This window comes from Balaenoptera borealis (assembly GCF_965194805.1).
Source record: "Balaenoptera borealis genome assembly, chromosome: 7".
NCBI classification, from domain to species: domain Eukaryota; kingdom Metazoa; phylum Chordata; class Mammalia; order Artiodactyla; family Balaenopteridae; genus Balaenoptera; species Balaenoptera borealis.
This window is the reverse complement of record NC_138864.1, coordinates 55,251,727-55,266,088: the sequence shown is the minus strand read 5'-3', so window position 1 is coordinate 55,266,088 and position 14,362 is coordinate 55,251,727. Positions and strand designations below refer to the sequence as shown.

Here is a 14,362-nt window from a genome sequence, read left to right as displayed (position 1 = left end):
GACAACCCTAAACCATCTTTCGTAAAAAATTCAACAAACATTTAACAGCTACGATATGCCAGGCCCTTCACACACAGGGATAATTATCACTGTGGCCTGCCACGTGATTTGGGGTGATCAACCATTACCCGGGGGGTAAATCCTGGGCCCTCCTAACAGAGGAGGAGTTCTACCAGCAGGCAGCTGAGGGAGGGCCAGGGCTTGTGCTAAAAGACTCAAAGGCCAGAGCTCACTCACAAAGGCAAGGCACTCGCCAGGTCCATGGGATCCTCCAGTAGTAGAGCTTAAATATGGGGGGCTGCCCACACAGCAGTGCTGCTACTATGGAGGGTTTGGGGGAACGGGAGAGGGGGTTTGTGGGGAGGGATCCCTGGACCACGTCCAGCCCTGAGGATACGGGTTCAACTGGTAGGACACAAGACACCTGGGAAGGTGTCACCACACACCTGGTGGCCCGGACTGTCCAGAAGCACAGTCCTCAGGACTCGTACTTCCTACTTTGGTATTCGATATGCTCCTTTGTTAATGTTTTAAGTGCAACATGCAACCAGAAAATGCCTAGATCTTAAGTGCAGAGCTTGGTGAAGTTTTACAAACGGCACCTACCCATTATAACCAGCACCCACATCAAGAAATACAGTTTCTTTTTTTTTTTTTAGCTCTCAGTAACCACTTTACAATGAGTGAACCTACTGTCTGACCTTTGGACATCCGAACTTCAATGAACACACATTTTCGGGAGTGCCATCTAGAAGATGATTTATAGTTAAAATAAGCAAGACCAAAGAAAGCTTAACTTAGAGGCTCTAAGTTCAGGACGAAAACAGTCATTATTTCAGGTCAGTTATCATGAGCCCTGATTCTAACCTGGGCAAAAAGTGCCTTCTCTCAGCTAATACAGAAAAACAAATGGGGAAATGCCTTAGAAAAAAAATACGTGAGAGGTTCCCATCTACTGAAAATCACGCACATTCTACCAGATAGTAAGTACATTGACAGGTAAACAGCAATTAAAAACAGAGTTGACTTCAACACAGGGCATACGGTATGTACCACCCCAAGACATTCGTTGCAAAGTTTCTTACATTTATTTGTTAATAATTTAAAACTTTTCAACATAAAATACACACCTGAATGAAACATTACACAGTCATTGAAAATGAAAACCATAAAGACCTCCAAGCCACTCAGAAAAATAGTACTGACAGTGCTAAAGAAAGCAGAATTCAAACAGCAATCATACTATAAAAGTTCAGCAAAAATGGTGACTTGGACACAGGCAAACACTGAATGGAAAATGCCTAGAAAACGATGCCCAGGGAGTAGAGAGGTAGAGCAATAGTTCCGTTGTTGTTTCCTTTTCAGCTTCTATGAACAGCATATTACTTGCACAAAAAAAAAATTCATCCAGAAGTCATTCCTATGTAAAAAACTTTGTGGATCTTATTCATATTCCCAAGCTGACTTTTACAGACAGCATCCAAGGAATCCTACTCAAACCATAACTTGTCCAGTTCCTTAAAAAGAATCAGACCAGCTGCTGTTAACGCCCCAGCCCTTCTCTTTAAACGGAGGGGCAAAGGTATCATAAGAGAACCCCAAAGCGCTGACATCCCCTTTTATTTAAATAGTACGTTAAACTTGGTGTGTCCTTGCTTATCTCAAGGGCATGGTAAGTTGAGAAAGGATTTCTAGCCTCATAACATTTCAGCGCAAGTTGTGTGACCTGACAAGACCTGGTGATTCTAACAGCAAGAGTCAAGCCCCGGCTCTGGAGACAGAATTCTGGCTCAGCTCCTTCCTTGCCAGGCTGCCCTGAGCAAATCACTCTATTAGGCTTATCTTTAAAATGCAGATAATACAACCTACTTCAGAGAACTACAGTGAGGCTTAAATCTGTTAATGTTAAGCACCTAGCACAGCATGACTTTTAAAAGGAAATGATTGTTTCCCTTCCTTGGAGGATGCGGGGCAGGTTGGGGGGTTGGGGAAGGATGACTCTTAAGGTCTTCTCCCATCCCCGAAACCCAAGGCCGCCTAGGTCCCTACAGCTCAGAGCAGGAGCCAGCTGAGCTCTGGCAAAGGCAGAAGAGGCAAAGAGTTCCAGGGTGACCTTTGATTGGGGGGGCGGGGGGCTGGGGAACGAACAGTGTTTTCTGTCTTTGTTTCTTCCACCATTAACTGACATAATATCTAGCACACAGTAGGTGCTAAAAGAACATCTGACAAATGGACTAACCCAGTCAGGGGGCCTTCTGGCATAAGCTGATGATCATGAAGAAAAACAGGCAGGAAGCCATCAACTACTTGAACTAAAATTCTGGTCCCTTTCACTGCAAGACTCCACAACCTACTTTTGCACTATACACAGGGTGCTGGCATTTACCACTATGGAAGAAAACCATCCTGCATGTTAACTTCAGCGATATGCCTACTGTGCCTCTGAATGGTCCTGTTTAAAAACATCCACAAACCACTGCTTTTCAAAAGGAAAAGGAAATGGTCCCCAAAATATCTTATCTCGATCCCTCCCCATGTAGCCTGCATCAATTCCACTTTGATGCATAAAGCTATGTCCTTTACAAAACAAAACTGTATCTTGGAGGTAAAAAGTCTAAACTATAGCTCGAAGAGAGTAATAGAGAACTCTCAAGGGCGATGTAAAACTAGGACGCCTAGACTACTCTATTCGAATGGCTTTATTGAACTTTTTTGTTAACTTACTGTACTGTTCCTAAACTGTTTTAAGTCACATAAGTATCTTACAGTTTTCTGTCCTGTGTACCTGACCAGATCGGAATTGCTGTGCTATCTGAGGTTTCTCCTGATCACTGAGAATTCAGCTCTTTTATGGATGGGAGGTCAGCAGTACATCAAAACGACGAATGTGCTGGCCTTCTAAGAAGTCACAAACGACCCCCCTCTGTGACCAGTTTCTGGGGCTCTGGGCACACATTTTAAGCCACAGGATCAGATGGGTACACTTTGTGGCTGTGAGGTCACTATCAGAAAAATGCCTTTTCTCCTCCAAACAGCATGTTCCATGCATATTCATGAGAACTTTTAGCATCATTTCCTTCTCTAAGGGTCCAACCTGCACCCTAGCAGTAGAAGACAGTAAAAGGACCACACTGACATTCAGGACCTCCCAGCCTCTCTGCTAGGAAGCTGAGGCAGTCCCATCCTCCAGCTCCTGCAAGCTTCACTGCTGAGCGCTCTCAGTAAGGGACCATCCCCTCGTCTTTACTGGCCATTATTCCTATCATTCAATACAAAAGCACAAAGACACAGTGGTCAGCCCAACAAGGACTACAGCCCAGGGGAGGTGTGATCACTGTCAGAGGACATCAAATCCGACACACTGTTGAGGAGGCTGCAGAAAAGCAGAGGCTAGAAAGGAGTTCAGAGTTTAAACGAATTTCTTGTTTCCTCCCCGCCTAGTTCCCTTTACTCATAACATCGGGCCTAAGCTGCTTTACTGAAGCCCCTTCCAGCTCTATACCTTACAAGGGATGGAAATTATATCTGCTGTAGGCGTTAGATTAAAACCCACTGCACCCTGGTTTGAGTCTTCCTTCAGTGTGCACTCATGCCGCTTCAGGCCGTTCATCACACTGCTTTATGTGTAAGGCTGAGGTACAGAGAAGAACCACACGAACTTATCATCCTGCTGGGCCTGATGTGTTCATTAAGTGCTCTTATTCGCAGTCACCTGCCCACCCCATAGAACCACTCTCCACCCATTTAAATTAAAGAGGCTATAATACACCCACACTTAAATTATGATGAACAGGAACATTTCCACGGGAAAAATCCTCACACATCTTAATTCGCCCTGTCAATTAGGAGGTCTTTTGACAAGGGGGGGGGGGGGAAACCTGATCATCTTACAAAAGTAATTTGCCCTAATGGGTGCATAATGGGTCAGATATAATTTGTGGCTTACCGGCCACATGGTAAATAGTTTGCTTAACACTTTAGAGCTACCAAAAGTTAGCCTCATTATTTGACAGTAAAATGTTCACCTCCAACTACACATTCTGGGACATTTTAAATTTCTTAAGCAGGAACTGTGTATATAAGTAGAGGATGATGCAGCACCACCAGAAGAACAGGTTTCAGAAATGATACATCATCAAGATACATTTTCTGATGAAATTCACAAGCTCCTTCCAGAAGGGTTTAAATCCTGGAGAAACCCAAACCTCCTAAAAGCCTAGGATACTAATTATATGGTAAAGGTCAGTGGCAAAAACAAAAACAATAACTAAGGCTGTCCCATCCCTTCTTGAGTTAGTTTTCCTTGCTTTCAATATCTCACTTCACTGGAGAAATTTAAAAAATACTCTTTCTCTTAAACATCCACAGTAGATTTTTCTCAAGTGTCCACTTTCAGGAAGCCTTTCAGAAATCACCAAATGGCCAAAGCGACTATTAGTGGCTTGGTCTTTAATCTGCCGCCAGACCCAGGCAGGTGACAGCGTCACGGGCTCAGGTACCACCGGCCACCCCGGCAGCTGGGCCCCGGTCTTTTCGCGTCTCCCAAATCCTGCGGATGCCCAACACCCAGGTGGAGAAAGGAGGTAAACACCAGCCAAAGGTAAGGTGGAAGCAGTGAGTCAGAGGCGCTCACAAAAGCAAGAAAAAACCCAACCCTCATACAAAGCATGTCTCGGGCTCCTACAAGCTGCTTCCTTTCTAAAAGGTTTATTTTTAGTTCGTTTGAAAAAGTTTTTATTGCTTACCTCTGAATAAATTATGTATATTCATTACTAGAAAGTAGAGAAGAGCGCTTTTAAAAAGTAAAAAAGAAAACTGAAGCTAAGTCCACATCCCACCACCCATTGTAATATTTGGGAGCTTGTTAATGAGATTTTTAAGACCTAGTTAAAACCATAATGGGTACCTGCGGTGGTGCTGTATACACGGTTTGGGAGCTTGGGGCTTTTTGTTTTTTAACCTGGTCTAATGACGCTGCCAGTTCCCCCAAACGGTTACAAGTTCCTTAAAAACATTTCCAAAAGTTCTAGAAGAAATACAAAAGCAACTATTTTTAAACTCCATTATCCAACTTGAATTGGCCCGATTCTCGACTACGTTTTTTTAGAAAATCACACTTAAACTCATCTCCCTGCCAATGCCGGAAAAAGTGGGGGGCGCGCACCGAAAAAGCTTCCCCCTCCCCCAGTCCCACGAGCACCGCAAACGCAGTCGCTGCGCCGCTGCGGCCTCCCCGCCTGCACTGCCCTGGAGTTCATCCGCTCCCGAGGCTATCGGCCGCAGCGACCCAGCGGGCTACGCCCCGAGGCCCCACCCGGGCCAGCGACGAGCGCCCGCGTGCGGCGGCACCCAGCCTCTCCGCTCCAGGTGGCACAACCGTAAACACCGCACACACCTGCGGAGCGTACCCGCTCCGGCGTCGGCGGGACTGGGCGCGCCCGATCCACAACGCGGCAGCCGAGGGCCACGTTTCCAGCCCAAGGCGGGGCGCAGGGCCGAGCGCAAAGGGAAGGCAGGCGAGGGTGCGTCCGGGGCTGCGGCGGGCGGCCAGATCCTCACCTGCGAGCCAGTCGCCAACTCCATTCTTCCCCGCTGGGCTCCGGCCTCCTCCCAGCACGCGGCCACGGGAGCCTGGCTCGCCACGGGCCCGGCGCACGGAGGTCGCCCGCGGCCTCGCAGCGCGCTCGCTCCGCCCGGAGCTCCGGCGGGCCGGGGGAGGGGCGCACTCGGCGCCCGGGACAGGGGGAGCGCCCCGCGCCGCCCAGTCGGCGCCGCGGCGCCAGCCCTCGAGGCTCCTCTTACAGGACCCAAACTTCGCGACCGGTGAACTTCGTTTTGCAGGCGGCGCAAGAGGGGCTGCAGCTGGGAGCCGCCCGAGGTGGCTGCCAATCTGGGGGCGCCGGGCTCCCCCCTGCAGTGGAGGGAGGGAGTGGAGCCGTCCGGCCCGGTTTCGCGCGGGAGAAATGAGAGGGGGCAGTCCCGGCGCAGCCTCCCGCTGGCACGCCCGGCTGCGGCGCCCGCCGAATCTTTGCAGGGTTTGTTCCAGGTAGTACCCTGGAGCGCAGAGCCCCTGCGGCAATCGGTGTCTCTGATCCGGGAAAGCATTTTAGGGCTGCCTCAAAACTTGTTTTGTAGTTGTAAAGGGGCGGGGTTCTGACGCCTCTCAAAACATTCGCTTCGGGGTTCGCTTTGCAAAACTGGCAATCAAGGCCCCCGGGGGTCGGGAACTGCAAACCTCCCTGGAACTTTAAACGGTCTGTTCTATACATTGTACACGTAGGCCTTCCAGCCTCACTAGACAGAGAGTTTTAGAGGTCAGGAACGCTGATAAACAAATACTGGCTGAACACCTACTACTGTGTGTCCGGCGCTGTGTACACAAGCTTGAACAAAAAACAGGCCCCTGCTCTGTTGGAGCTTACAGTCTGGGAACCAGCCACCGACATAATATAAATGTAGTAATGACGTAAATAAGTGTAATAATAATATAATTAATTAACTTGATTAATTAACAATGAATTCAAATAATACCTTTAGTTAATGGTGATAATTTCAGTAATAGCATGCAAATAAATGTAAATTTGAAGTTACAATAGATGGCAGGAGAGAAAAGGAAAGTGGTACTACCAGGTCAGGGAAGACTTCTTAGAGTTTTCAGGTATGAAGAGTGAAAAATTAAGTGGATGGAAGTTTTGGAATGCTTGAAATAATTATTGGGGAGGGTGGTAGATAAATTGTCTTGAAATTGTAACAGGTTTGCTATAAAACTTCTCTCAATAGTTGGCTCTACAGATATTTTGTATTAATACTATATTTTTTGACCCTCCTACACTGTTGGTGGGAATGTAAATTGGTGCAGCCACTACAGAGAACAGTATGACGGTTCCTTTAAAAACTAAAAATAGGGTTACCATATGTGTCAGCAATCCCACTCCTGGGCATATATCTGGAAAAAACTATAATTCAAAAAATACATGCACCCCATGTTCACAGCAGCACTATTCACAATAGCCAAGACATGGAAACAACCCCAGTGCCCATCAACAAACGACTGGCTTAAGAAGATGTGGTGTATATACACACAGTGGAATATTAGCCACAAAAAGGAAAGAAATTTTGCCATTTGCTGCAACATGGATGAACCTAGAGAATATCAAACCAAGTGAAGTCAGACAAAGAAAGACAAATACCGTATGATATCATTTATATGTGGAATCTAAAAAAAATGATACAAATGAACTTATTTACAGAACAGAAATAGACTCACAGACATAGAAAACAAACTCACGGTTACCAAAGGGGAAGGGGGGGGGATAAATTAGGAGTTTGGGATTAACAGATACACACTACTATATGTAAAATAGATAACCAACAAGGACCTACTGTAGAGCACAGGGAAACTATATTCAATACCTTGTAATAACCTATCATGGGAAAGAATCTGAAAAAGAAAAGATAGATATATAGATACATATGGATATAGATACAAACTGAATCACTATGCCGTACATCTGAAACTAACACATTGTCAATCAACTATACTTAAATTTAAAAAAAGAAAAAAATACTACATTTTTTGAAAAACAAGACACAGCTTTCCAGACTGTAGAATTTTACTTGGAACAATCAAGTATTTATACGTTAGTGCCAAGACTGAATCACATTTGTGGTACCAGAACATCCATGGATGTGAGGCAGTTATGGGTTTGTTGATTCTGTTAAGCTTCCAGGTGACTGCAATGAGCAGGTATATTGGAGAACCATTGCTCTAGTCTAGCTTGGTTGTTTGCAAAGTGGGGTTTTAAGACCAACAGCATCAGCATCACCTGAACTCTGGCGAAGAAATCCAGTTTCAGGGGCCTCATCCCAGACCTACCAAATTGGAAACTCTGCGGGTGGCGCCCAGCAATCTGACTTCTGATCATCACCCAGGTAATTCTGATCCTTGCTTAAAGAACCACCGTGGTTGTAATCCAAGGTCAACTGCTCACCAGCTGGGTGACCTTGGGACTAATCATTGAGCTTCCTTTTTCTCCTCTGTAAAATAGGGATACTGCATATCTGCCCAATCCATGCAACAGTATTCCTACAAAGATGAACACATGTAGTATCAGACATGATTGTATTTTGAAAAGGCTAGAGTGCTGGACAGTTGTGAGTTGTATCAGTAGTGATAATCCTTCCATTTACTGAACACTGACGACGTTCCAGGAACTGCTTATGCTTTATTTCACTCATTCATTGCCACAAACATGTGATGTACATAATCTTATCCTCATTTTTCAGAGGAGGAAACTGAGGCTTTGAGGGCTTAAAAAACTTGCTCATGGTGACCTAGCAGAGCCAAGCTAAAACCCAGATGAGTCTTACTGCTAAGCTCTACTCTCCCCTTTTTGCCTCTATTAGGGTAGCTTGGTGTATGGGGGAGGGGGAGTGATGGTAATGGAAGAAATTCAAACCTTAAGAAAATGGGAACCAGGTTCCTTATGTACTATCATCCCAACCTACTTATTTACTGTGCCTAGGATTCTGGTTTCTTCTCCCCATTTGTTTCTGAAAGTAATTATTTTAACATGTAGACGCCACTTACAGCAAGTGTCGACGAAAATGATCAATGATCAATAATAAGAATAGAAAAGAATTTTATCTGAGCCAAACTGAGGACTGTAGCCCAGAAGCCCGCTTCCCAGATTACTCTGAGAAATTGCTCCAGAGAAGCAGGGTTTTTCAGCAGTTTTATATCTTGTCAGAACAAAGAACATTAAACAAGTCAGGGATACATTTCTTCAAGTTTCCAAAAAAAAAAAAAAAAAAAAACCAGACCAGCACATACAGTATGGCCTTGGCACCTGGGAAGGGAGTCTTATCATTAAAGGAGAACCAGCATTGGCATTCCAGGAAGAAGGGCATTTAATCTTTATTTTTAACATGGATATTCTTTACTTCTGGTCAAGGTGCCCTTCTCTTTAATAATTAAAGCAGAGTTACACTGTATGTTTGACAGGCCACAAACAGGCTACTGTAGTTAGCATAAAATTCAAGTTAATGCATGTATAAGCCAGAATGACTTCCCCATACCTCAATATGTGAACATTTCTTTCATCTCAAGTATTTCTGCACTCTTTTCAAGAGTCTTCCCCTTACCCCACCACAGACACCTTGTCTCTCTTTTCCAAAATCTACACATGATCAGGACGTTAATGTGGCTAAATTGTCCCAAATGGCTGCTCTCGGCTGATTATCTGATCGCCATGTCTTTCACAGCTTTCGGCACTGACCTACTTATCATGTCTCGATTCTTTTACAACTTTTGAGTCCAAATGAGCTCCTGACATTGCTAACTGGAGCCCAGCACCAGGAAATTTCTGGCAGCATAAAATTCACGGTCTAATCTTAAGACTAAGTAATGACAGCAATAACCATAAATTCCCAGTTGGGCTCAGGAAACAGAGTACAACAGGACTTGAGCTTTTCTGACAGTTACTTCCAAAGCAAATCATATCTATCTATGAAATACGGTTAAGAGGCCGTCTACTATGAAAGCATGTTAAGTATGGCTTGTTACAGAATGTCATTCTGCAAGCACAGCCTTGCCACACTCCTGTTATAAACAGGAGGAGGTGGACTGTTTCAATCAGACTCCGAGTAAAGAAGCTGGAATGTTATATTTTGAGGGGTTTTTTGTTTGTTTTTTAAGAAAAGCAACAGACCAGCTCCCTTGTCTCTTTCCTACAATTGTTCCCACACCATCTTTCCTCTCCACTTTCTTCCTAAACACTCCAAACTGTCAAGCATTTTATCTACCAGAGCTTGCAGTTCTCCACGGCACTCAGGAAAGGCTGACAGGATTTCTTATGTAAAGAGACATCATTTTTGCGATTCCTTAGGAAAGCTGGGAGATGTGATGGTCACAATCTATTATACTTAACATGCTTCCCCCATGGTAGGAAGAAAAGCAAAACATTCAAACAAAAACCAAGACAACAATAATAATAATCTATGGAGTTCTACTTTTTCAGAAACAGCTCATGTTGTATAGACTATTAGTGCCTGGAATGTACTCATAGTCTAAAAACCATGTTCAGAAAAAAGGTAAAACAGTGTCTACATTACAGCCAAAAAGGGAATTCAGCCACAAGGTTGAAACTGAAGGAAAAGGCAATGCAAGCAAACCATTTACTTGGCATCATAAATTCATCTTTTGCTTTCTACTGCACTCCCGTTTAAAAAAAAAAAAAAGAAAGGCGAACTAAACCATCAAAATACATTAGTCAAAAGTCACAGGCTGAAATCAGCAGTTTCTGAAGTTGTTAACTTCTGGGTAAAACTGTAAGTGCTTGAAAGTGTTTAAGTGTCTTTAATCCTCATGAGATTCTTTAAACTGAAACCCTAGAACTGAGCCAAAGCATTCGTGCTAACAGCTCCTGCTCCGGCATCTTGATCACAAGCCTCCCTCCCACAGCCGTTGTGCAGCCTTGTTCTTCCATGTTTCAGCTGGCGCTTGGCCGTCACTGGAGATCTCTAACAGCCCCTCCCCACTTACAGCTTCAAATATACAGCAATATTATGTGGCCCTGCAGCAAATATCCCATCTCTGAGTAGATTTTGCTTCTTTTGTCCTCTCTGGGGGCAGACAGAAATAGGGTTGAAATACACCTCTCAAAGTGTCATTTTTAGTTGAAATGCGTGCTGAGATCATTGTTGATTCACATTGTTGGGGTCCAGAACAGGCCATCCCAAATATGCCACTTTGGCATATTGATTATTTTGAATTAAAGTTACTTGAGAAAGAGCCAGTCCAAGAAGAATGTGCTGACCCTCCTTTGTTCCCCTGAGAGCAGGAAACAAAACTCCCGTGGAAGGAATCCTCCCTACTCAGAGGATGGAGGACATCCTTCCACCCAGAGGAAACTGTAAAAACAAACTTTGTTACTTCTTCATTCATTTGTTACTGTAAGCCCAAATCCTTTTGTTTTGTCAAATTTTCACACACAATGGATTCTTCCTCGAAGAAGGTTTATAAACAGCCTGGTTCGGTCACTTCTGAGGTGCCATACCGATGGGACCTATGTGCATAAAAAATTAAATTTGGGGTTTTTTTGTCCTGTTAATCTGTCTTGTGTCAATTTAATTATTAGACCAGCCAAAAGAACCAAGAGGAATAGAAGGGAAATTTTCCCCTCCCCTACAAAATGCAGTTGTAAGAAATAATTCAGAGAGAGTCTGTGTACCTTTTGCCCGGTTTCCCTCAATAGTAACATTTCGGTACACTACAGTACCCTGTCCCATCCAGGATACTGGCATCGATTCAGTTCACCAATGCAATTTGGATTTCCCCAGCTTGACTTGCGTGTGTGCGTGTGTCTGTGTTTAGACCTACTGTATACAGTTTTATCACACGGGTAGATCTGTGCATGCACCACCACAGTCAAGATGCTGAACACTTCCAACATCACAAGGATCCCTCCTGTGGCCCTTTTATAACCACACCCCCTCACTCCCACCTATACACACCCCATATCCCCACTGCCTTAACCCCGGTAACCACTAATCTGTTCTCCATTTCTAAAATTTTATAACTTCAAGAATGTTACATAACCTTTTGGAGAACAGTATGTCAGGTTTTGCAACTGGCCTTTTAAACTCAGCATAATTCTTTGGGGATACATCCAAGTAGTTTATCAGTCTGTTCCTTTTTATTGCTGAGTAGTAAAGCAGTCCATGGTATGTTTGTACCACAGGTTTTAACCACTCACCTGTGGAAGGACATCTGGGCTGATTCTAGTTTGGAGATATTACAGATAACGCTGCTATGAACATTTGTATAAATGTAGTTTTCATTTCTCTGGAATAATGCCCAAGAGTACACTTGCTGGGTCTTGTGGTAGTTACAACTTTAGTTTCACATGAAACTGACAGACTTTTGCAGACCAGCTGTAGCATTTCACATTCCTGCCAGCAATGTGTGAATGATCCAGTCTCTTCTCCAGGATCCAATATCCTGTTCCAAATGCATCTTCTCCTGCATTTGGTGTTGTCAATATTTTTTATTTTAACCATTCTCAGAGGTGTATAGTGATGTCTCAGTGTGGTTTTAATTTGCATTTCCCTGATGGCTAATGATATTGAACATGTTTTTATGTGCTTATTTGTCATCTTTATATCCTCTTTGATAAAATGTCTGCTCATGTCTTTTGCCCATTTTCTAATTGGATTGTTTTTTTTACTGTTGAGTTGTGAGATTCATTTTATGTTCTAGATACTCATCTTTTGTCAGATACATGGTTTGCAAATATTTTCTGCCAGTCTTTAGTTTGTCTTTTCATCCTCTTCACACATGATCTCACAGAGCAAAATTTTTTAGTTTTGATGAGATTTATCACTTTTTTCCCTAAAACATTCATAGTTCTACATTTTACATTTAAGTCTGTGATCCATTTTGCATTCATTTTTTGTATAAGGTGTGGGATTTAGGTCAAGGTTCATTTTATCCTCCTATACGCAATAGCTTAAGCACCGTTTGATGAAAAGGATATCCCTCTTCCACTGAATAGCTTTTGCATATTTGTCAAAAGTCATTTGAGCATGTGTGTGGGGGTCTATTTCTGGTTCTTTATTCTGTTCCATTGATATCTCTTTGCAAATATCACAACATAAACTGGAGCCGTATACTAAAGGCCTTAGCATCAGATAGAGTGATTCCTCCCATTTATCTTTTTTAAAATTTTTATTGGAGTACAGTTGCTTTACAATATTGTGTTAGTTTATACTGTACAGCAAAGTGAACCAGCTATACATATACGTGTATCCCCTCTTTTCTGGATTTCCTTCTCCTTTAAGTCACCACAGAGCATTAAGTAGAGTTCCCTGTGCTACACAGTAGGTTCTCATTAGTTAACTATTTTATACATAGTATCAATAGTGTATATATGTCAATCCCAATCTCCCATTTATCTTTGTCAAGACTGTTTTAACTATTCTAGGGTCTGTGCCTTTTCATATAAGTTTTAAAATAAGCTTACCCATATCTACATAAAATCTTGCTGGAATTTTGATAGGAAATGCATTAAGCCTATAGATTCCTTGGGGGAGAGTTGATATTGTAACCAGGCAGGCTGGCTTAAGAATTAATGACTAGGAAATGTGAAGATTTAGAAATAAAGAATAGCTGCTGGGCAGGGCAAATGGCAACAATTTAGACTATAAACCAGCCACACAACAGAGTCACCAAACTCCCAGTTCCCTGAAAGCTATTGATAAAGGCCTGACACACATTCCTAAGTTGTTTTCACAGGAAGCAGAGCCCACCAGATGAAAACTGCTGACCACAAGCACAGAGACCCCAGAGCAGTTGAAACCAGAAGACTGGTGATGCTCGAAACTTCACCTCAATGCCAACAACCTGAGGATTCTGCACGAGCTGATCATGTACCTGCAGCTCCCTCCCTCACAAAGCCTTTAAAACCTCTGTCTCCAATCAGCAACTTGGAGATGGTCTTAGGACATTTGTCCACCATCTTCCCAGGTTGCTGGTCTCCTGAATAAAGCAACTTTTCCTTTTCCATCAACACTTGTCTCTCTAGTATTGGCCTTTTGAGCAGCGAGCAGCCAAACCTGGGTTGGGTACCGGCCTGGTCCAGTTACTATATCTTTATTATGTTGATTCTTCCAATCCATAATCAAGTTATATCTCTCCATTTATTTGCCTTTTTTGATTTCTTCCATCAGCATTTTGTAATTTTCAGCATACAGATCCTGTACATGTTTTTAAGTATATACCTAAGTATTCATTTTCTTTGAAGCAATTGTAAACAGTATTTATAAGTGGTTTTTAATTTCAGCTTCCATATGTTCCCTGCTACTAATAGAAATGCAATTGATTTTTGTATGTTGCTCTTTTATTTCTGTTGTTTAAACTACCTAGTCTATTTTGCTACTACCTATTTTGCTATGTCAACCTGGATTTTGCTATCTAACATTGGATATGTGCCAGAGAAACTCTGGGGGGATAAGGCTTCTACTACACATGGCCAGCCCACACTACCATGAAAAATCATTGGTGTTGCATCTTGTTCTAAGGACCAAAGGAAGAAATCAAAGGAAGTGATTCACTTTTTTTTTTTTTATGCTCAAGATCTTACTATCAGCAGCCAGAGAGATTGCTAGGATTTCCACAACATTCCACGACAAGAAAGGGAGACACTCTACCTTCGTTAGGGAATGCCTCCCAATAAGGAGGTAGCATGAAGCCCAGAAGGAAACAGGTCCACCTAGACCATCAAGCCCAGAGATACCTAGAGTAGTAGTTCTGTTAGAGTGCCTAAGAACCACCCAAGGTGCTTGTTCAAAATGCAGACATCGG

The 14,362-nt window shown here is 43.3% G+C and overlaps 1 protein-coding gene and 1 long non-coding RNA gene across 5 annotated transcripts in view; both read right to left on the bottom strand.

Moving 5' to 3' along the window:
- The window catches only part of CDCA7L (cell division cycle associated 7 like), a gene marked incomplete at its 5' end in the record, with an annotated part of 34,665 nt that extends 28,538 nt beyond the window's left edge, over positions 1-6,127 (bottom strand). For 2 of the 4 annotated variants that reach the window (XM_082398367.1, XM_082398369.1), the window contains one exon: positions 5,560-6,105. In XM_082398367.1, the coding sequence (XP_082254493.1) occupies positions 5,560-6,105 (546 nt within the window). Of the gene's footprint in view, positions 1-5,559 lie in introns of all 4 variants that reach the window. The other 2 variants (XM_082398370.1, XM_082398368.1) reach the window with 2 other exon arrangements.
- The window catches only part of LOC309631856, a 916,236-nt gene that overhangs the window by 775,101 nt on the left and 126,773 nt on the right, over positions 1-14,362 (bottom strand). The window lies entirely within an intron of this gene.